Below are 22,476 nucleotides of genomic sequence, written 5' to 3'. Positions count from 1 at the left end.
AGTGAATAATAAGTGAAAACTGAATATTTTATTGGACGCTAGAGCGGCAATAACGTCAAGATGGAGAGATTTCTGACTCTCCAGCCCAGCGGCAGTGCCAGGGACAGGCACACGAGCGACGCAAACCAGCAGTCCCAGCACAACGACATCCACAACCCGGCGGTCAACAACAACAACAACATTTTGAATAAATTTTATTTCAATAAAAATGTATATTTTTGATCTTAAAAGCTTTGTTTGTCTTTGTAGTAGTTAGAAATGGCTATTTAGGCTTAAAAAGCATTAAATTCCCTTTAGAAACGTCAAAAATCGCTTTAAAAACGTCGAAGCGCTTTTAAAAAATCGAATCGAAGCGGATAAGCGGTAAGCGGACTAAGATTTTCGGCCACTGAAGCGGATAAGCGAATCGGACTACACGGGCTGGCGGAGCGGATAAGCGGTAAGCGGACTTAAAATTTTCCGAATCGCGCCCACCTTTATGGATTGATGATCTGTTTTGTTTACAAAACTCGTTGCATGCGCGTGCTTGTTTCAGCGAGGTGTCGTGTGGGAAGAAGTTCTGATAATGCTACCTGATCACGTGAGTTTCATTCTGCTCAGCGCGACCGTCCCGAACACGATGGAGTTTGCAGACTGGGTCGGGTGAGCACGTGGCGTCCCCTTGTCCATCTCGGAATGTTTGCTTCCACCTGCACCTGGAGTTTCCTGTACAATTGTTCATATCGTTGAATGACAATCAAGACTTTTGGAGCATTAAGTTGTGCTGTTATATTTCCTCTCCTTGTGCAGTCCTTTCACCTGTTTTATGCCTTTAAAGCCACTTAAAGTTGCACATTCCACCATGTATTGACACGGAGGTTCCATTGCGCAGACGTACCAAACGCAAGAAGATCTACGTGATCAGCACGCAGAAACGGCCTATTCCCCTGGAACACCATCTCTATACTGGAAACAGCACCAAAACGCAGAACGAACTGTTTCAACTTCTTGATTCTTCTGGAAACTTCCTCACCAAGGGGTCAGGTTTTGTCCACATGGACGTGATACTTCCAATCGCAACTTTCATTCAGTTCACAACATCGCCCAAAATGTTGTACCTTTCATTGACCGTTTAGTTTGTCCGCTGGTGTTATTCACACTGTGCTTTGTGTGCTTACTCGTCGTCACTTCTTCCAAGCCTTTTGGCGTTCTGGGGCTGATACCTCTCGATATTCGTTATTATTTGAGACGTTGCTCGATGCACCACCGTGGTAGTGCCACCTTGTGGCCTGGCCCATACTTACACACCTTTTGGCTTTGTATATATATTTTTTGACTGCAGGTATTATGCAGCAGTTGAGGCGAAAAAGGAACGGATGAGCAAACGTGCGCAGACGTTCGGAGCACGCCAGCCACAAGCATTTGGTGGACCCAAACAGGCATGACCTCCGTACTTGCCGCGCTACATCTTGGTATAATGCAACAGTTTTTATTACTACACAGGTGTTGTTCTAACCATTGGGTTTCGTGATGATCGTGATCATTTTTGTGTTATGAGATATCGGTAGTTCAATCAAATGTTGTGTTATATTTGTTAATTTAATTTATACTTCAATCATGATTTACCTGTAAGAGTCTGGTGTTGGCTTAGCGGTTAGGGTGCCGGCTTGGGATCCCAGGATCCTGGGTTCGAATCCCGGTCGATCGCTGAATTAACGCCGGGGGCGTTGACTCAGCCTGTCATCCTTCCGAGGTCGGCAAATTGAGTACCAGCTTGCTGGGACGAATGATCACGGTGTGTACCCCGATTTAGAATAGGTACACCGTATCCCTGCGCATCGTAAGAGCGTGACCAAGGGTTGGCGTCAGGAAGGGCATCCGGTCATGAAAACATTGCCTCAAAACAGGGAACCATGATTGTCATGGGGCCCGCAAGGCTAACCCCCGCTCTAGCGGGAAAAATGGCCTTAAAACGATCATTCATTTTCATTCATTCATGATTTACCTGCAAACGATTTCTCTCCCTCTTCATACTGTGTTTTCATTTTGAACTCCTGTGAACTCACCTTAAAGGTATTCATCGATTTTAATACAAATCTGAAAGTTACAATATGTTTGAGCTCTATGCGACTCTCCTTTCACGAAGACGCTTTCTTTGTTTAGGTGTATTGATGTCATTGGTGACCAAAACTGAAACTAGAGATAAACAGTAGATTGCGACCGTCAATGTGTTTGTGAAAGAGACTTTGAGAGCAGGCTTGTTGGAATTCAAATTTCAGGTCAAATTGTATTTTCGTTTCTCTACAGGTTTGGAAAGAAAAACCTGGGTTGACCTGTGGACATTGTGAACCGTTGGATCACAGTAAGAAACCCAGGTTCAAATTCCAGATAGAGCATACGTCTGCCCATCGTCTCAAATGGCCTTGTAATTAATGTAAAAGTTGATTGATTTTTCACGTCTTTCTCCTGATAGTCTAGCCTAGCGGATAGGTGAAAGTATCGTGCACTTTATGATAAAAGCATGAAACTCGGCACACTAATGCTAGACTTTATGTGGAACATTTTAAAGATTGGAGGCATTCTGGATCTGTCCTGTGTCAATCGCGTCAGAATCATTATTTTGCGAGCATAGAGCAATAATATGAAAATACGCATTGCGTAGAGAGAGCTGTGACGTATTTCCGTTTTATTTTTCTACTTCCGGCTTTCTTCAAATTAAGGCTTAAGTAAATGCAAATGTCGGTGATGAAAGGTGTATCGTTAGCGCAGTTGGCTCTATTAAGGATCGTTTTTTTATATTGTTTAGTTGAGAGATGTGAGCTACGTGGTGGTGTCGACTCTAAAGGTAGTTAAAGTGTATTCAGGATTGTTTCCTGTCATTGCGTAACGGAAATTAAGCCTTAATTTGAAGAAAGCCGGAAGTAGAAAAATAAAACGGAAATACGTCACGTTCTTCTTGTGGCCTTCGTTTAACACTTGAGAGATCGGCCAGCAAAGCAAGATCACGTGAGCAAGATGGTGGATCATGGAAGGGACATTTGAAATAACAACATGAAATTTTGTTCCCAAGGGAATGGGGAATGACAGTGAAATTTTGAATGGATTTACACATACACTACCGGTCAAAAGTTTTAGAACATCTCAATTTTTCCAGTTTTTATTGAAATTTATACAGTTTAATGTCCAGTGAATAACCTGAAATGGTATAAAGATAAGCGGTAAACTGCTCGAGGTTAAAAAAAAAGAAGTTTATGTTAGCAAAAACGGGAAAATAATGTAAATTGCACAGTTATATTGTGAAAAAAGCCTTCTTCAGGGAACAAGTAATGAGTTAACAACTTACAGCTGTTCTGCAGCAATGTAAGTAAATTAAGCCTTGAAAGTTGATGCAAACAATTCCTGCAGGTGTCCCAACCTCTGCTGATTACTTGATTACAAACTCCCTGTCTGTATAAGATCATTGTACATATTTGCATGACTGTTAACGGGATTAGCTTGTTGAGGAGGATAGGTAAGTAGCTCCGGCTCACTTCCCACAGCACTCCTGATTTATTTCATAGGCTGATTAAGTATGAGACAGTAAGTGTGAAGACTGGAATGGTAGTGCCTGTAGTGAACCTAGCAGGAGCTATGGTTCTGGGGGGGGGGGGGGGGGGGCTGTGCTATGTCTGGGGGGTAAAGGAATATCTAGAGCCAGGTAGATCTGTATAGGTAGGTATTCGACTGTCGCGATAGGGAATCTACCCTGTAATTTCTGTGTTTTTAGGCGGTTTGTCGGGATAAGAGTATACCTGTGAACATACCAGGATGTTCGGGTGTTAAATAGTGTAGGGAATAAGATAACACCCCTTGTGTGTCAGACCTGGTAATCATTCCTTTGTCACTTATGGCAATGCATGCACATATAAACGCTTAGATAGGCCCTTTCGTGCACACATTAATTAGTTCCCTTCCCTTACAATAAATTCGGAAGAAGACGGGCAGGAAGCCAGATCGGGGCACTGCCGGATGGCCGCCGCCAGCTACACCACCAGCTAGCCTGGCAACATCGCGTGACACGAGCTATAACCACGCCACAGGGAATAGGTGATTGGTTGGCACGAAAGGCGCGAACCTCCAGCCAATCAGGGCGGGAGGCGCGAAAGACGCAACTGAGGAGGAGGTGGTTCATTGGAGGGAAGGTGGGAGAAGGTTCGGTGGATGGCGGGAAGCTTGAAGGGACTGGTTGGTGGCGCGCCAAGGCTGATGTCACCGCCGAAGGTTATAAAAGAACGCGCGGCACGACATTCTCTCTCTTCGCTCTGGGCTTCCTCGCTGGTCTCTTGTCTCTGCGCTTTCCTTCTTGGTCTTGAGAGGTCCTGGTGGTCGTTGGTTCGCCATCTTCGTGGAGCTTGGAGCGGTGCTCGGTGCTTCTGTAGCTTGGAGTGGTGCTGGGGCCTCGGGTGCGATCGACTCGGAGTTTGGAGCCGGACGGGGCCGCATGACAGACAGATAAGGCCGCACCCACAGAACATTTTACAAGTACACGACGAGACATTTCCTTTCGTAATCCATTCCTGTGTGTCGTATTTGAAGTGAGGTGTGTGGGATCCCAATTTAGGATTATTATTTATTCATCGTCGCGTTTCATTGTCTCGGGTTCTGGAATAAACGTGTTTCTTTTTGTGCATTAAATCTTGTGTTTGTTCGAGTTCATTAGGGTTGTCTGCGACATAAGGGTGAAAGGTGCGAGGAGAGCTCGGCGGGTGAAGTACCAACCGAGAATGAAGGTGTGGAGGTTGAAAGAGGTGACAGTAAGGGAGGCATTAAAAGAGAGGCTGAGTAGGGTCGAGGATGATGTGGTTGAGCTTGAAAGTGGTTGGATGTCAATGAAAGCTAGTCTGTTGGGAGCCGTTGGTGAGGTATGTGGATGGACAAAAGGACCACCGAGGCACTCAGAAACATGGTGGTGGGATGATGAAGTTGGAAAGAGGATTGACGAGAAGAGGAAGAAGTTCAAGGAGTGGCAGAAGGCGAAGGGTACGGGAGCAGAAACAGCAGAGCATGAAAGTTATAAGGCAGCCAGGAAGGCTGCAAAGAAAGAGGTAGCAAAGGCGCAGAAGGCATGTAGGAAAATGTTCGGAGAACGCTTGGATTCGGAAGAGGGTCAGAAAGCAGTATTCAGGATTGCAAAGCAGATAGCGAAAGAGAGGTGTGATGTGATGGGGGTGAGTTGCTTGAAGGATGAAGTGGGACAAATCGTTGTCGACCCAGATGGAATTAAAGGAAGATGGAAAAGATATATGGAAATGCTGTTGAATACAGAGAATGAACGGGATGGCAACATGGAGAGTAACCCAGTTTTAGGACCGGCAGAGAAGATAACTGAGAAGGAAGTTGAGGAAGCGATAAAAGCAATGAAGGGTAGAAAAGCGGGAGGGCCGACGGGAGTTGTGGGAGATATGTTGAAGGCAGCAGGAAGTTGGGGTGTGAAGAGAATGACAGAGATCTGTAATCTGGTGGTGAAAGAAGGCCGCATTCCAGTGGATTGGGAATTGAGTACACTCGTCCCTCTATACAAGGGGTAAGGTGACCCTCTGGAGTGTGGCTCGTAACGAGCGATAAAGTTATTGGAGCATGGAATGAAGGTATTGGAAAGGGTATTGGAGAGGAGGATAAAGAAGAAAGTGAAGATCGACGAAATGCAGTTTGAATTTATGCCAGGAAGAGGAACGACAGACGCGCTTTTCATTGTGAGGCAGTTGCAGGAGAAGTACATGGAGAAGAGGAAGAAGTTGTTTCTTGGGTTTGTTGATATGGAGAAAGCATTCGATAGGGTTCCACGCAAAGTATTGACATGGGCATTGAGGAAGTTAGGAATGGAGGAATGGTTGATCAGAGTAGTGATGGCAATGTACAAAAGAGCGCGCACAGCTGTAAGGACGAAGGACGGGAACAGTGGTGAGTTTGACGTGAAGGTGGGAGTGCATCAGGGGTCGGTACTAAGTCCACTACTATTTGTAGCTGTGATGGAGGTGCTGGCTCAGAACGTAAAGGAGGGTTTACCGTGGGAGTTGTTGTATGCAGATGATCTGGTGTTGATTGCGGAAAGTATGGATGGACTGAAGGAAAAGATGAACAAATGGAAGGAATGTATGGAGACAAAAGGTCTGAAGGTGAATATCGGAAAGACGAAGGTGATGGCAAGTGGTAAAGCATGTGGTGAGGTGGAAAGAACTGGGAAGTGGCCCTGTGCTGTGTGTAGGAAGGGTGTCGGAGTGAACGCCATTCAATGTACAATGTGCGCTGAGTGGGTTCATCAAAAATGTAGTGGTCTGAGAGGGTCATTAACCAGTGTGGCAGCTACATTCAAATGTAAGGTGTGCACAGGGGGAGCTGCAGATGGAGGAAATGTTGAGTTGGATCTTGGAGACGGCGTGAAGCTGGAAGGTGTGAAAACATTTTGCTACCTCGGAGACATGCTGAATGGAGAAGGTGGATCAGACTCGGCAACGGTTGCTCGAGTGAGATGTGCATGGAAGAAGTTTCGGGAACTGAGTGGCGTGCTGATGATGAGGGGAGTGTTGTTGAAGCTGAAGGGAAAGGTGTATGCTTCATGTGTGAGAAGTGTTATGATTTATGGGAGCGAGACATGGGTAATGAACGTAGAGCAGCAACGAAGGTTGGAAAGGGTGGAAATGCGAATGGTTCGACGGATGTGCGGAGTATCGTTGAGAGAGAGGAAGACAAATGATGAATTGCGAACGTTGATGGGAACAGAGCCTGTGATTGATGCTGTGAAGAGGAACAGGTTGAGATGGTTTGGTCATGTGTTGAGGAAGGATGGAAGTGACTGGTTGAGAAGAGTGATGGAAATGAATGTAGAAGGAAGTAGAGGACGGGGAAGACCGAGAAAGACTTGGCTAAAGATGGTGGAAGAAGAAATGCGGGCAAGGGGGTTAACAAGGAGAGATGCAGAAAATAGGGCAAAATGGAGAAGATTGTCATGGGGACCGCAAGGCTAACCCCCGCTCTAGTAGGGAAAATGGCCTTTAAAATGCATGTTGTTGTTGTTGTTGTTCGAGTTCATTAATTCCCTGCAGGGTTGGAGCTGCCGTCGGTTCGCTCTCGGTAAGCGCTGCCACCTCTTCCTCTTCCCTTCTTCTTCCCGCGGTTGATAGCAAAATCCGTGTTTGGTCGTCGCCTCCGTTAAATCCGTTCGGTCTTCCGATCCCTGGTATCCCTGGTATTAACCGGAGGGATTCGGACGACAATATCATCGTGCTGTAGTAAAATAAATAAAAAATAACCACCTTTAGAGGCCATTTTTCCCCGCAAAGCGGGGGTTGGCCTTTTTCGGGAACCGTGGTTGTTGTTGTTTTTCGGTCCCCTTTTTGAAGCAATATTTTACGGCCGGATGCCCTTCCTGACGCCAACCCTTTTTGCTGCCTTTAACGACAAACAGGGAATTACCAGTGAACTGGTACTCAATTAGCCGACCTCGGAAGGATGACAGGCTGAGTCAACCCCCCTGGCGTTAATTCAGCAATCGACCGGGATTCGAACCCAGGATCCTTGGATCCTAAGCCGGCACCCTAGCCGCTAGCCCAACACCAGGGTTGGAATGCGGGCAAGGGGGTTATGGGGGAGCTGCAGATGGAGGAAATGTTGAGTTGGATCTTGGAGACTGTAGTATAGGTAGTAAAAGTTTATATCCAAAAATCAAAAATATGAACACTCCTGAAATAGCTGTTGATGTTGGTTTCTTGATCGAGGAACATTATAGAATATTTTGACATTTTTTTTTTATTTTTTTTTTTTTTTTTTTCTATACAAGGTCGAGGCTCGTGAAAGAGCGAACATTAATCACACAGAAAGACAAACCGACACATAAAACATATAACATAAAACATATAACAAACCGACACATAAAACATGTTATATAAACATATAACATATAACATAAAACATAAACATATAACATATATATCACTATGTGTGTTTCTGTAGATATATCCAACCATGGTGTGTGTTTTGTGAATGTACCATTCATGAAAATATATGTTGTGATCCCGAAAGGATCGTGAATCATTATGATTATTAAGCCTTTTGTTCAAATTTTCTTTATTTTGAGCATCAAATGACCTATATTGGTCATACGATACATTATATATATATATTTTTCGATGGCCGCCATTTTGGAAAAATTGCTGCCACGGTTGACACAGGATAGATCCAGAATGCCTCCAATCTTTAAAATGTTCCCCATGATGTCTAGTACGAGTCTGCCAAGTTTCATGCTTTTATCATAAAATGCACAATATGCTCATTTGTTAGCACCTATCCGCTGGACTATGAATGGAGTTGTGTCGAAGCTCCACCATGATCCTGAAAGCAACGTGGAGAGAGATTAAAGAAGAAGACGTCATGCAGAGCATGACACTTGCAACATTCACACCCCACTCCCCCCAAAAAAGTTTCCACGGACACATCAAATTGTCCATTTCATGAAGATTTAAATTGACCATCTTGATCAAATTTCGGTTTAGGGATAGTCAGATGATGAAATAAGATCAGATGAAAATTGCTGATTTTAGAAGTTTGACCTTGAGTTGACCTTTGACCTCAAAAATAGCTGGTTTCCCATTTCAGTGATGCACTATGCAATTGCTGTTTAATTTTAAGGTTAATTGGATGCAAATTGATTACTTTACACAAGAAAATTGCTCATTTTAGAAGTTTGACCTTGAGTTGATCTTTAACCTTTTGACCTGAACAATAGCTGGTTTCCCAATTCAGTGATGCACTATGCAAATGCTGTTGAATTTTAAGGTTAATTGGATGCAAATTGATTACTTTACACAAGAAAATTGCTCATTTTAGAGGTTTGACCTCGAGTTGACTTTTAACCTTTTGACCTCAAAAGGCTTCTGAGTTGTGACGAGCTCTACAGCTTGGTAAAGTTTCATGATGATTGGTTTGGAATTGTGACCTGTAGGCGATTGATAAACAAACAGACAGAATCACAAAGTTGACCGACCAATATACTTCGTGAAAATCTTTGATCTTGCAAGTAGTAAAGACGGTAATATGCGGGCATACATCGTCAAACATGTATTTGTGTTTATGGTAACGAGAATGGGTAACTGAACTGTCACAAAGTTGGCTTCCATGTCAGGATGGGGATGATAACCGACCGACACCATGAACGTTAGTCTAATGTCTGACCCCACACCTCCCACGCGAGTGCGTGCAGATCACCCCTGCTTCACGTTCAGGAAGAGCTCGTTTGAGGGGTTACCCTCTTATATAATAATTTGCTGATTGCGCTGTTCAAAAGATAGAATCCAACTCTAACAATCAGATGCTGAGTATCAAATCCATACATTTGAGAGTTCAGTGTTTGTAAAACTGTTTTTGTTTAATTTAAAGCATAAAACTATCCATAATCTAGCGAGTACCCTAAAAGGTGTATTCACCCCCATATTTTTATACAGATGTCAAGGCCCTTAGAAGAGCAGAATAACAATGGCTAAAGGGTCAATAGACGCATACAATGGGGTGAAGAGTTAAGATACATAAAGTCAAAATCAGTAGGACAAGATCATAGAATCAGTCGGATACAATACATCAGAGCATAAGAGGAATATCAGGTGAATAGTGGGATCATGGTCTCAATGGGCATTGTAAAGTGCAGAGGTAGATTGAGTGACCATGAGGTACAGGTGGGCAACTCATTTGAAATTGTGGAGGGAAGAGCTCAATATGGGAGAGAGAGAGAGAGAGAGAGAGAGAGAGAGAGAGAGAGAGAGAGAGAGAGAGAGAGAGAGGAGAGGAGAGGAGAGGAGAGGAGAGGAGAGGAGAGGAGAGGAGGGGGAGGGGGGGGGGGGAGAGAGGGAGAGGGAGAGGGAGAGGGAGAGGGAGAGGGAGAGGAAGAGGGAGATGGACACGGACGACAACACCACAACAGGCATTTTAAGGCCATTTTCCCTGCAAGAGCGGGGGTTAGCCTTGCGGTCCCCATGACAATGTACTTCATTTTGCCCTATTTTCTGCATCTCCCCTTGTTAACCCCCTTGCCCGCATTTCTTCTTCCACCATCTTTAGCCAAGTCTTTCTCGGTCTTCCCCGTCCTCTACTTCCTTCTACATTCATTTCCATCACTCTTCTCAACCAGTCACTTTCATCCTTCCTCAACACATGACCAAACCATCTCAACCTGTTTCTCTTCACAGCATCCATCACAGGCTCTATTCCCATCATCTTTCGCAATTCATCATTTGTCTTCCTCTCTCTCAACGATACTCTACACATCCACTGAACCATTCGCATTTCCACCCTTTCCAGCCTTCGTTGCTGCTCTACGTTCATTACCCATGTCTCACTCCCATAAATCTTAACACTTCTCACACATGCAGCATACACCTTTCCCTTCAGCTTCAACGACACTCCCCTCCTCGTCAGCACGCCACTCAGTTCCCAAAACTTCTTCCATGCACATCTCACTCGAGCAACCGTTGCCGAGTCTGATCCACCTTCTCCATTCAGCATGTCTCCGAGGTAACAAAATGTTTTCACACCTTCCAGCTTCACGCCGTCTCCAAGATCCAACTCAACATTTCCTCCATCTGCAGCTCCCTCTGTGCACACCTTACATTTGAATGTAGCTGCCACACTGGTTAATGACCCTCTCAGACCACTACATTTTTGATGAACCCACTCAGCGCACATTGTACATTGAATGGAATTCACTCCGACACCCTTCCTGCACACAGCACACGGCCACTTCCCAGTTCTTTCCACCTCACCACATGCTTTACCACTTGCCATCACCTTCGTTTTTCCGATATTCCCCTTCAGACCTTTTGTCTCCATACATTCCTTCCACTTGTTCATCTTCTCCTTCAGTCCATCCATACTTTCCGCAATCGACACAAGATCATCTGCATACAACAACTCCCACGGTAAACCCTCCTTTTCTTTCCGAGCCAGCACCTCCATCACAGCTACAAATAGTAGTGGACTTAGTACTGACCCCTGATGCACGCCCACCTTCACCTCAAACTCACCACTGTTCCCGTCCTTCGTCCTTACAGCTGTGCGCGCTCTTTTGTACATTGCCATCACTACTCTGATCAACCATTCCTCCACTCCTAACTTCCTCAATGCCCATGTCAATACTTTGCATGGAAACCTATCGAATGCTTTCTCCAGATCAACAAACCCAAGAAACAACGTCTTCCTCTTCTCCATGTACTTCTCCTGCAACTGCCTCACGATAAAAAGCGCGTCTGTCGTTCCTCTTCCTGGCATAAATCCAAACCATTTCGTTTGGAGAGAGAGAGAGAGAGAGAGAGAGAGAGAGAGAGAGAGAGAGAAGAATAAGAAGAAGAAGAAGAAGAAGAAGAAGAAAGAAAAAAAAAGAGAGTGGGTGATGATGGAATGGAGGTCCTTGTATATCATGGCCTTAATGGGGGATTGTGCGAGTATGGGAGGCAGCAGTACCAGTTCCGCAGAGGGATGGAGGGAATATTATAATGACACTTTGGATGAGATGTTGAATACCATTACAGGTTGAGGATGGCAAAGCAAATACTTGGTCGTGTGGAGAATTCCAAGATCCAGTTTGTAGATATGATCCGCTCAAGAAAAGTTCTTGTTGATAGTGAGAGCCAGGAGATCGAGCGACCATTTATTTCTCAGGGGCTGACTAAAACTATAATATCTCAAGGGACATCATTTTCTGCAGATCTTTCTTCCAGAAAAACGATGTTCAAATTACATACTCGTCTATGACCAGTTGCTTACCTTCTCGACATTGGCACAGACGACTGATGCCTCGGACTGTTTGAGGGGTGAGGAACTGCATGACACTGGTTGGAGCATCTGAAAATTGGTGGAAATGGATCATTCCAATGACAGAGACATGATTGATGTATATAAAGACCAGGATTGATCACTGACTGCCATCTGGAGATCTGCCAGCTTGTACAGATCGAACGTGGGAGAGCGGCCCATCTGGTCAAAGCAAGCTTCTTTTGACGAGCACACATTAAATTGAAATCCAGTCGAGGAGGGATCCAATGATTCCATCAGCTAATGGTATGGAAGTCGGGGCAGGGTGCCTGAACAGAAGGAAATGTACAGGAGATGTCCATAGTGAGAGGGCACTGACCTCTCACTCAAAATCGAAGGCATCCACCTGTTGTCAGTATGTTCAAGGTGCGATTACCTGGGCGTTAAGCCAATCTGATGGTCAGTGAAGTACTGTTCTCCTGGCGCCCAAGCTTGATCACATCTGGCTCTTATATTATTTTGAATCCAAAAGTAACATTTCTTGAATGTCCCACGACGAGGCCAAAGCACAAGGTCTGTTGCACTCAAGTCGCAGGCAGGTTGGTGGTCTCTCCGTTTTCTACCATGTGTTCTACAGTATTGTTCCCTCTGCCCTCTCTCTCTCAGTTGTCCCACCATCCCCAGCAAATGCAGGATGCATGTGTTCTTCCAGTAACCCCTCCTGGTTCAACTTCCAAAGTCCAGGTTAACCGCACACCTACACTCTGACATTCTCACTTCTCTCATCTGTAGAACTGTCTCCCTGAGACTTCAATCCCACTCTTCTTTTCACGGCTGCGAGCAGGTGCTACACTATACCATCTCGTATCGTCCTCTGTCCTTAACCTCGATCCTTTTTACTCCAATTGACCATGTCCATCAAAACCCTGAACTTTCAAGTTACCGTGTTTCCTCCCCTTCTGTCTTTCCTTTCCTTGTTCGTTCGTACCCTTTGTTATTGTATCCAACTGTTGCCACACTGTCCAATTGTCAATTCATAGAAGGCAGGTGATGGAGAGAGAGAAGGAAGAAAATTGTAAGATGGGGGCAGGAGGAGGATGTTTACGGGGTGATAGAGAGCAGCGAGTTCAGAACGGTGATCATGAACATGACGGTGTGTGTGGGGTGAGATGCATTTAATTTAATTTAATTATTGTTGGGATGGGAGAGTTTGGGAGAGAATAAAAAATGTACCTTAACATTGAGCAGGGCAAAGGGAATGGGAGAAAGACTGCTTGGCCTATACAAAGTAACACTTGACTTGAATGGGAGAAAGACTGCTTGGCCTATACAAAGTAACACTTGACTTGAATGGGAGAAAGACTGCTTGGCCTTGGTAACACAAAGTAGATACAAGGATGGGTGGAACTTACAGGTGCAGTATTGAACGTATACATTTTTCAATGCTTTAACAATCAAACAACACCCTGGTACAAATGTATCCATCAATGGTACTTGGGTTACTGAGTAGTGAAGCAAACGTTTTTGATTTGCTCCAAATGTAATTCCCTTTGCACAAGGAACATTGATGCAGGAGGGGGCCATTTGGCCCATCATGCTTGCACTGTATCAGCACGGCATTAATTCAATCGAACAGGTGGGAGTGGGTGAGGGGAGTGAGTAGGGGCAGACTTGCACAGGGACATCACAAGGGTGTTGTATGTGCAAAAACATTGTAGCAGCACATATGAAACCACGTAGCAACACATTTGATGTTCACTTAAATAAAATTAAAAACCCTTAAATAAGGTCATCACAAACTCATTCGTGATTGAACAGCACAACGACCAATTGTGGGAGGAAGCAGGATTGGGAGTGCTCAACAATGAATCCCCTTCAACCAAATGAGATTTAATTCGGGCCTCAATGTTAATTTTCATAATCTCAATGTCAGTTTACAAATAAATTCAATCTTTAACTGCTGCCTCTCTCAGGTTCCAACGAGCAAAACAAGCTTCATCAGTAACCGAGGGATTCCAATGCGAATTGAAGGCAGATTGTGGGAATGTTTTGAATTTTGCCTTCACCCCCTCGAGCTATAAAAGCTCTCGTATGTTTGCAGGATAAGAATGTGTGGTTGGCGCTCATCGACATGCTACGGAAGCGTGACCAACTGCCGGTCGTCGCTTTCACTCTGTCTCGAGGTCGCTGTGACGATTCAGCCTCGACCTTGACGACACTTGACCTCACTAGCATGCAGGAGAAGCACAAAGTCCGCTGTTTTCTCAAACGCTGTCTGTCACGACTCAAGGGTTCCGATGGTAAACTTCCTCAGGTATGTTTGAGTATTCTGTACCAATGTCTATCTGTTTGGAATTCATCATGTACTAGCTTTTAGCATTGGAGCTTCATCTGACCATGGGGCTTTTCTTTTCATGTTCCAATGATTTTGATAGCTGTACCGGCCATATCATTTATTTGTGCCACCCATGCCAAGAAGGTCAAAGGTGTAGGGACCAGCAAAAGGGAGCTTCCTCCTTCGACACACATTGGCAAGTGGAGAGAGTGTACCAAAACTCAGCGTGTTATGTTCTGAGAAATGTCCCCGGGGTCCCCAGCAGCTCTCAAGTTACTGATTATAGCAGCAGTCAGAACAAAGATAGAGTACCGTGCCTCTGACCCCAGGGCGTTAGTGGCCCCATATTGGGCACCAAATTGTTGTGGAAGGGTGTACACTAATAGAATGTCCACACCTCAAGAACAATGTCAAATATTTAATTCAATGGAGAAGACTCACTCGAATATAATAAGGATTACAACACAGTTTAAACAGTACTATGCCGGTGTACTCAAACTGGACTCCATACAACGTATCCAGCAAATCTTCTGCCTGATTCGGTTTGCATCTTGTCTTTTATCGTGTTTGAAGAGACAAAAGGAATTCTTCTGTGCTTTGAGGCGTCTGACTGAACGTTGAGAGTTCGAACAAGGGGTCAGGGATTTGAGACAAGTTGGTGCGGTGAAGCATCTGTTTTACATTTCAACAAAAGCCATAAAGATAAGCACCTGAGAGAAAAGTCCTGGCATTCCACTCTGTCTGGAAAAACAGTTTAATGGTTTTAAAGAAATATTGTATTCCATCTTTGCACAGATAGTTATCAATGTAAGCTTTATTCCTTTTAAAGTATATCTAAGCACAGCACATAATTTCTATAATTTATAGTGCAGATTACTCAAAGATTTATCACTAATTATACTCTTGACCTTTATTGGCAATATACATTTTGAAGAATCCGTAGTATTTCAAACTACAGCAACACACAATATCTATAATTCATACTGCATATTACTCAAAGATTTATTACTAAGTATATGTTTTCACTTTATTAGCATTCTATATTCCAAAGATTGTAATACTGCTGTGAATCACGATTTATATTATAAAGCAACACCCATGTTCCCCAGCTTTCCTGAAATTGAGCAGAGTACGAACAGATTTGCACAGGATGCAAGTGATAACTCACCTACTCAATAGGAGAGGGACATTTCAATAAAATCAGAAGTCCATGCGGACTTCTACAGCAGGCTTTTCTCTCTTCAGTCTTACATTTCCAAAATACCACAATGCACATCACCACCATTCACTTTAATTGTGTATCATTTTATTTACTATACTGACAGGTTTTTCAGAGTGCATGGACCACCACCTATCTTCTTTAAACCATCCATCAAATATTTACTAAGAAGAAAAGAACTTGCAAAATCTCCACAATGTACATCCTTCAATATCAAGCATCAACTTTACAGTTTCTACAGACCGATCCGATAAGGACGATCGTGCCCCCTTCGCCGATAGGCGGCGCTCTTGCGTCCGCCATTACTGGGAGGCATCCCGATCCAAACTTAACTCCAGCTGGCTGCGCCAGCACAACTATCATCGCGATCGTACATGAAAAGTGTCCGTGATAATCGTTCTCAAGTGTTTCTCTATACGTGTGGAGCGGTCGTGGACACCTGGCACCTGAAGGCACACGACACCAACCCCGTTTTCGGCGATATCGCCGGGTGCCGAAGGCGCACGGCCATGCCGCCCTGAAGGCACCTGGCACCTGGGGGGACCCGGTTTCCACTTCCACCTGCACCAAACCTATTTTGTTAGCAACCGCGTACCCTATGGTACGCCATGCCGAGCCTCCTTCCGCCTTAGCCCTGAGTTTCTCGACCACTACGATAACGACTCCTCTGACCGACCTGACTAGGTGCCCGTCCCTTCATCGACTCCTCCATACGGCCAGGTCTTGGCGGCCGTACCACAGCCGCCCCGCATGGATTCTTCCCTCAGAGTCCACCTCCGCCAGGGCCGGCCACCTCTGGCAACTACGGCTAGGCCCCGAGTGGCCGCTGCCGAGCCCAAGTTCCTTGATCACTATGGTCGCGACTTGTCTGGCAGACCCGACTGGGCCTCCGTCCCTTCGTGCGGGCCGCCTCACCGGCTCCTTATCGCTTCATCGACTCTTCCATACGGCCAGGTCATGGTGGGTGTATCACTGCCGCCCCGCATGGATTCTTCCCTCAGAGTCCACCTCCGCGCGGGCTGCCACACTGGCTCCTCACCGGTCGTATAGCTCGGTGGACCGGTCGTATCTTCCACGATTCCATCTTCTCCGATGAATCTAACAAACAAATATATTTTGTATCGATATTCTTTCGGCAAAGTGAACTGAGACCGGTAAATGCATGTAATCTGAACACTGGAGAGCAAGCCGAATGAAGCGGACGCCTCACAACTATGGCGGCGTCTATAGAGGACGCCCATCCATTGAACCCGCCGTCGGATCGGTCTATTGATACAAACAAACTGATCAACCACACAGTCAAGTGTATGTAAATTGACATTACTTTCTTTCTTCTGTATAAGTTCTGCTTCATCAAGATGAAGATTACCACACTGCCCTACATGTGCACATTGTCCATCGTATTTTCGAGAACCACTTGCAACTGCCCATATATTGGTTCTTATTTGTGCGACACCTTTTTAACATTTCTACACTTCCTCTTGACAGTGGCATGATGGACACATACAAATGTTGCAACTATTCTGGATTTCCTTTGTTCACTGCAAACGTACAAACCCTTGTAGACATCCAGCTGATGCATGGCTTCATTGAGCAGGAGACAGATATTGTTTCTCGTCATCTTAGATTCACTGAATTCAGTACGAAACGCTTCCTCACAGTGTGAACAAAAAGTGAGGAACTCATCTGATGGGACTATCAGAGATCGAAAGTTGGAATTGGATGTGTCGTATTCCCTGTTGTGAATGAAAGAGCAGGGCGGGATCATCCAATTCAGCACCACTTCTTAGAAGAGCCTTTCTGCAAACCAGACACGATGACAGCAATTCATGTCCACTGAGGATTCTGCGACACAGATAACCAGAGATGTATGCTGATGTGTTCTGCTGAGGAGGCCTGAGTTGAACATTCCGAAATTAAACATTTATTCTATCTGTGCTGAACGGGTGTGACAAACTGCACTGATCGACTCGTTATTTTCTTGTTGGCGAGACGCTGCAGCGTCAGAATGAATTTGTCCGAGTCTGGTGAGCAATTTGCTCCATCAGCCGGTTTGATTAATTCAGCGACCATCACCATCCTCAACGCACATCTGAATTCCTTTGCAGATGGTTTGTCTCTGCACCCACCTTTCCTCCTTTATGGTTGAGGAGAGGTTCTCTGCAACGTTCTGGTTCAGATGAGAAGTGGATAAATATTTCAAGTCAAAATCTGATTGAAATTGCTCGCACAACTGTGTTACGTAAAATATGGTAAGTTATCATCATTATTATTATTATTATTATTAATTATTTTGGATGGCATGGCCATGGAGATTGAGATTCTAACTTACATTGCAGGCATGGGCATTCGCCAGATAAATTTCAGAGGCCCCATTCGCCAGATAAATTGCGTTTTAAGTTGGAGTGTGCAACACATAAAAGTCGGTCCAAGGACCTGCTATCTTTATTTTATGTGCTTCAGCGTCAGGGAAAATGGGGAAGGGTCCAGGGGGGGCATATCCCCCCCCCCCCCACCTCCCGCAACCTCCCCTTTGGATGTCCATGATTGTAGGTAGCCCTATAGGGTCTAATGTTGTCATGCCCTGCTCTAAGCTAGCATTGCTTGCACAGTTGCTTGCTAAAATGGCGGCCGAGCACACCCATTGGATACTTCCCGTCATGGCCGAGTAGTTCATCTTGCTCTGCTCTAATATCTTTGGTTTTAACGGGGGTAGAAAAGATCAAGGTTTTGGGTGGGGGAAGATAAGAGATGGTGGTGAACAGCTGTTTTAAAGACCTGGATTGAAGAGTGTGGGAGTTTGTTCCAGAGAAGGGAGAAAAGAGGAATGAAAGAGTGAAGTTGAGCAGGGAGTCTTGATTTTGATAGTTTCACCAGAAGAGGGTTGCTGGCAGATCTTGTGCATCCTGCACGAATATTTAGAGGATAGAGCACAGCCAGAGTAGGGGGAGCAAAGCTGGAGAGGAGTCAATCAAAGACAGAAAGACCACCAACCTGCCTATGGTGAGTGAGTGATAGGCCCTCAGAATCAGCTTCATTATTGAAGATACCAATGATTTTGAAAGCGTTGGTTTCTACAGCGTGAAGCCAAGCTAGGTGTGATGCAGGAGCACCAGCCCAGAGGGGAGAGCAGTATACCATTGAGCTGCGGATGAAAGCTTTGTATGTGGTGAGGAGCTCAGAGGTGCCGAGAAAGGACTTCGCACGACGGAGGATGCCCAGTCGACGACTGGCTTTGGAGGCCAGCTTGGAACTGTGGTTTTCCCAGGAAAGATCGTGGCAGATAGTGAGACCCAAAAGCTTGAGTCACAGAACTTCTTTGAGCGGATTGTTGAGAAATATTAGATGGGAGGGTTTTCCAGATGGTCTTTTCGGAGAGACAAAGTGAGAGTGTGAGATTTGTCAGGATTGAAAGACATGTTCCACTTGTTTGACCAGTTTGTGATTTTACCCATGTCTGCAGAGGAGAATGAGGAGGTTGCAGACTGCTGATCTGAGGGTCGAGATGTGGAGTGGCAGAGAGTGGTGTCATCAGCAAAGAGACAGAGGGGATTTGCCAGAGAGATCATTAATGTAGACCAGAAAAAGCACAGGGCGTAGAACACTGCCTTGAGGAACTTCAGCCTGGGCAGGAAAGGGAGACGAGAGCATTCCATTTGGAGCCACACGTTGACTGCGACCGGAGAGGAAGTCCACATGCCATGTGTGAACAATGATTACAACAAACTGGAAACCTGGAGGACCGGAAGAAGCAAGGGAAGATGAAAGATTATTGGATGAAGAGATGAAAGAGTAAAAGAACATGGAGTCCAATGGCATCAATCTACAGAAAATATAATGGACCAAAAAAAAAAAAGGATCAAAATAGATGATGGTCCAGTCGAGTGCACAGTCCCAATTTTCACGGTGACCGATTACCACACTGCATCCCTCCTTAGGTTCTGGTGTTGTCGGAGCTGCTGTCGAGAGGCATTGGTGTGCATCACAGCGGGATCCTCCCGATCCTCAAGGAATGTGTGGAGATGCTGTTTGCTCATGGCCTTGTCAAGGTGTGAAGGGGTTTTGGTGGGACATAACAAAGGTACAATGTGGAAATGAGTAACAATATGATTGAAGTGGTGAATGTGGGGGCAGAGAGGGGAAAGCCAGGGGAATCTTGGAATCTATATTATAAAGCTGGACTGTCTGCTTCTCTGTCTGTCTGTCCCTGAACCACTCCCTCACCTTTTGGGCTAGCCCCTCCAAACTTTCCGTGGAACCTTTTGGGGTCCCCGCGGGTGTCGTAAGGTGTGTGGGAGGTTTCATAAATTTCTTAATACAATTATAATTTTGAGTTTCCACCTGTACAAAACTGCTCCCTATCTGGATGTGAACACAATCATGGGTTCGACATTCGCAGTTTCGCCATTTACTGCATGTGGAAACATTCGCTGGTTTGATAATATTTCAATACAACGATGATTTTGAGTTTCCAGTTTCCACCCTTACAAAATGTTTCGTGTCAGCCCTTGCTCGCAGGTAGATTTGTCTATTGGTTTCGATGTTAGAATGGAATTTATATTTGTTTACCTCATGAGTGTTTGTAACATTGTCATTTAGTATATTAATGGTGTAGTATTACTTTGTGATTGGAATGATGCTGTTTGAAATTAAAATATAGAGAGATTTAGTTTAAAGAAGAATGACGAAATGAAGTGAGAAATGGGGGGCGGAGAAGGAAAATTTCGTGGTTTTTTTTTTTTTTTTTTTTTTTTTCCGATCGGAATGGAAGAGTCGGGCGTTTATTCACCCCTCATGTGCGATTATAATAGCTGCTGAAGTCCGCTTGAACTATCACCAACACGGGTCTTCCAGTCCTTGTTTGGGAGAATTACTTGGGCTTGGTTGGTGTCTTGTGGCTGCTGTGCTTTCATCAAAGATAACTTTCTCATGATCGTTTTTGTCGAATTTCTACTGTTTATTTTGCTGTGTACGTAGTGTGTTCAAAAAGTATCCGACCTTTATTTTTCGTGCGTAAAAAAAGAAGCTAGGGAGGCGATGATTGGTGCACGTATGTAGGCGATCCTAATGCGCACGTGTGAATTTTTTCCCACCTGCAGAAGCTGTCATTCGACGGCACACCGCCGATGAGTGAGGACATGTAAGTGAGCGCCGTCGGATTTTCGTTTTTGACAAAATGACGGAAAAACTTGAACAACGCTACTGCATCAAATTTTGTGTAACTTTGTGTAACAACTTTTTTTGGCCTCGGGGATGTTGGATGCTTCCATTGTGATGACTGCAACTTGGTTTCTGGGTCGTACCCATAAACCCAGGACTCATCGCCAGTGATCACTGTGTTGAGGAAGCTGGGATCGCTGTTCACAGTCTCCAGCATGTCCTGTGCGATCTCCAAACGGAGTTGCTTCTGCTCAATCGTTAGCAGCTTTGGTACGAACTTCACTGAGATTCTCCTGAAGCCCAAATCCTCCTTCATAATGGAATGAACGGTGTTGAATCTTGCGGATCGTTTCCACTTGGGAATCGCCAAGCTTTACACAAAATTTGATGCAGTAGCGTTGTTCAAGTTTTTCTGTCATTTTGTCAAAAACGAAAATCCGACGGCGCTCACTTACATGTCCTCACTCATCGGCGGTCTGCCGTCGAATGACAGCTTCTGCAGGTGGGAAAAAATTCACGCGTGCGCATTAGGATCGCCTACATACGTGCACCAATCAACGCCTCCCTAGCTTCTTCTTTTTTACGCATGAAAAATAAAGGTCGGATACTTTTTGAACACAGTAGTATGTGTTTACTGTGCTTACGGCTTCTAGTTCGGTTTTGTTTTAAAATTCACACGTTCTTGTATTAGTCGGATTTTTCGTACTGTGTTTCTAGAGGTATCCACTTTCCTTGTTAGTCGTTGAGTGTCCACGATTGTCCCTTCTCTGTACTACCTTTTATTTTCACCCCTTACTCCCTCCGAACTTCTTACCCTTTGCTTCATGTCTTAAATACAAAAAAAAAAAATTAATAATAATAATAATTTCCTTCTCACCTCACAAACCCCCGCCCCTGCCCGTGACCACGTGTTGTCTCGCCCTCCCATTGTCTTTCCTCCATCTCCATATTTTCTAGCCGATTTCACCTTTCTTTCCCCCATTCTGTTTGTGAAGTAATTCACCATACTCCTTCACGATCTTTCAAACTTTCTCCTTTTTACTCAAATCTGTTTTCATCTTACCTTCAAAAAAGAAAAAATCATATAATAACAATAATAAAGAAAACAAGTCAGGAGATTACGATGGTTCACGAGCGAGCGGTATTCAATGACGAAGGACGGACTATAACCAAAACAGGCCCGGACTGGGGGGTCGGGGGCCCACGTGGCAGGTGTCGGCCCCCGACATGCGGTGTACATGCCTATTTACAAAGGGCCCCAATGCGCTGCGTGCGCAGGCCTTTAAGAGCCAGCTGTACGTAATTGTGTGTCATGCAGGCCCGGAAATGTCAAAACGAAGGTTACTGACCTTGAAATTAGATAGAAAATAATGTATAATCAGTTATGAGGTTAGTTAGCTACACAATACCGAAAATTCGGTTCGATTCCGACAACTTTGAAAATTTGACCTTTGTGACCTTCAAAGGTCAAAGGTCGAAGATTCTGAAATTTGTTGGAAAACTTGTATTTCATGATGTATGTGATAATATAAGATCATGTATGACATTTCACCCCATCAGGAAGCGAACAATGTAATAAAACCATCAAAAATCGACTTTTCTAAATTTCGTGACCTTGTGACCTTGACCTTGGGGCGAAAATGAAAAATCGAGCTCCGTGGGGCGAGACACGTGACATTGGCCTAACCAAATACCGAAACCCCTGTCAGATTCCACCAACTCCCTCCGAGAAGATGTAGCTTGAACTCGATTACCCCCTAAAAAGACATCTTTTTCGGGCGTGGCTCCGCCCACAATGGGCGCAATACGCCCACTCGAGGCAGGACACAACTAGATCATGATATCAACCTCCCACCCAAGTTTCATCAAGATCGGATGATATCATCGGGTAGTTATGCTGCAGACAGACAGACAGACACACACCCATGACGAATATAGTGGTCACTCTGTGTGATAACTCCTGAACCAACAGACAGACAGACAGACACACAGACAGACACACACCCAT

At 44.9% G+C, this 22,476-nt stretch overlaps 1 protein-coding gene across 2 annotated transcripts in view; it reads left to right on the top strand.

Annotated features, from left to right (window-relative positions):
* SKIC2 (SKI2 subunit of superkiller complex) overlaps positions 1 to 22,476 on the top strand; it is an 82,694-nt gene that overhangs the window by 27,441 nt on the left and 32,777 nt on the right. For both annotated transcript variants that reach the window (XM_068117951.2, XM_068117952.2), the window contains exons 13-17: positions 536 to 642; positions 872 to 1,018; positions 1,322 to 1,418; positions 13,856 to 14,068; positions 19,247 to 19,357. In XM_068117951.2, the coding sequence (XP_067974052.2) occupies positions 536 to 642; positions 872 to 1,018; positions 1,322 to 1,418; positions 13,856 to 14,068; positions 19,247 to 19,357 (675 nt within the window). The remainder of the gene's footprint in view (positions 1 to 535; positions 643 to 871; positions 1,019 to 1,321; positions 1,419 to 13,855; positions 14,069 to 19,246; positions 19,358 to 22,476) is intronic.

This window comes from Myxine glutinosa, chromosome 5 (assembly GCF_964187855.1).
Source record: "Myxine glutinosa chromosome 5, kmMyxGlut1.1, whole genome shotgun sequence".
NCBI lineage: Eukaryota > Metazoa > Chordata > Myxini > Myxiniformes > Myxinidae > Myxine > Myxine glutinosa.
The sequence above is the reverse complement of the archived record's forward strand: the minus strand, read 5'-3'. Positions and strand labels throughout refer to the sequence as shown.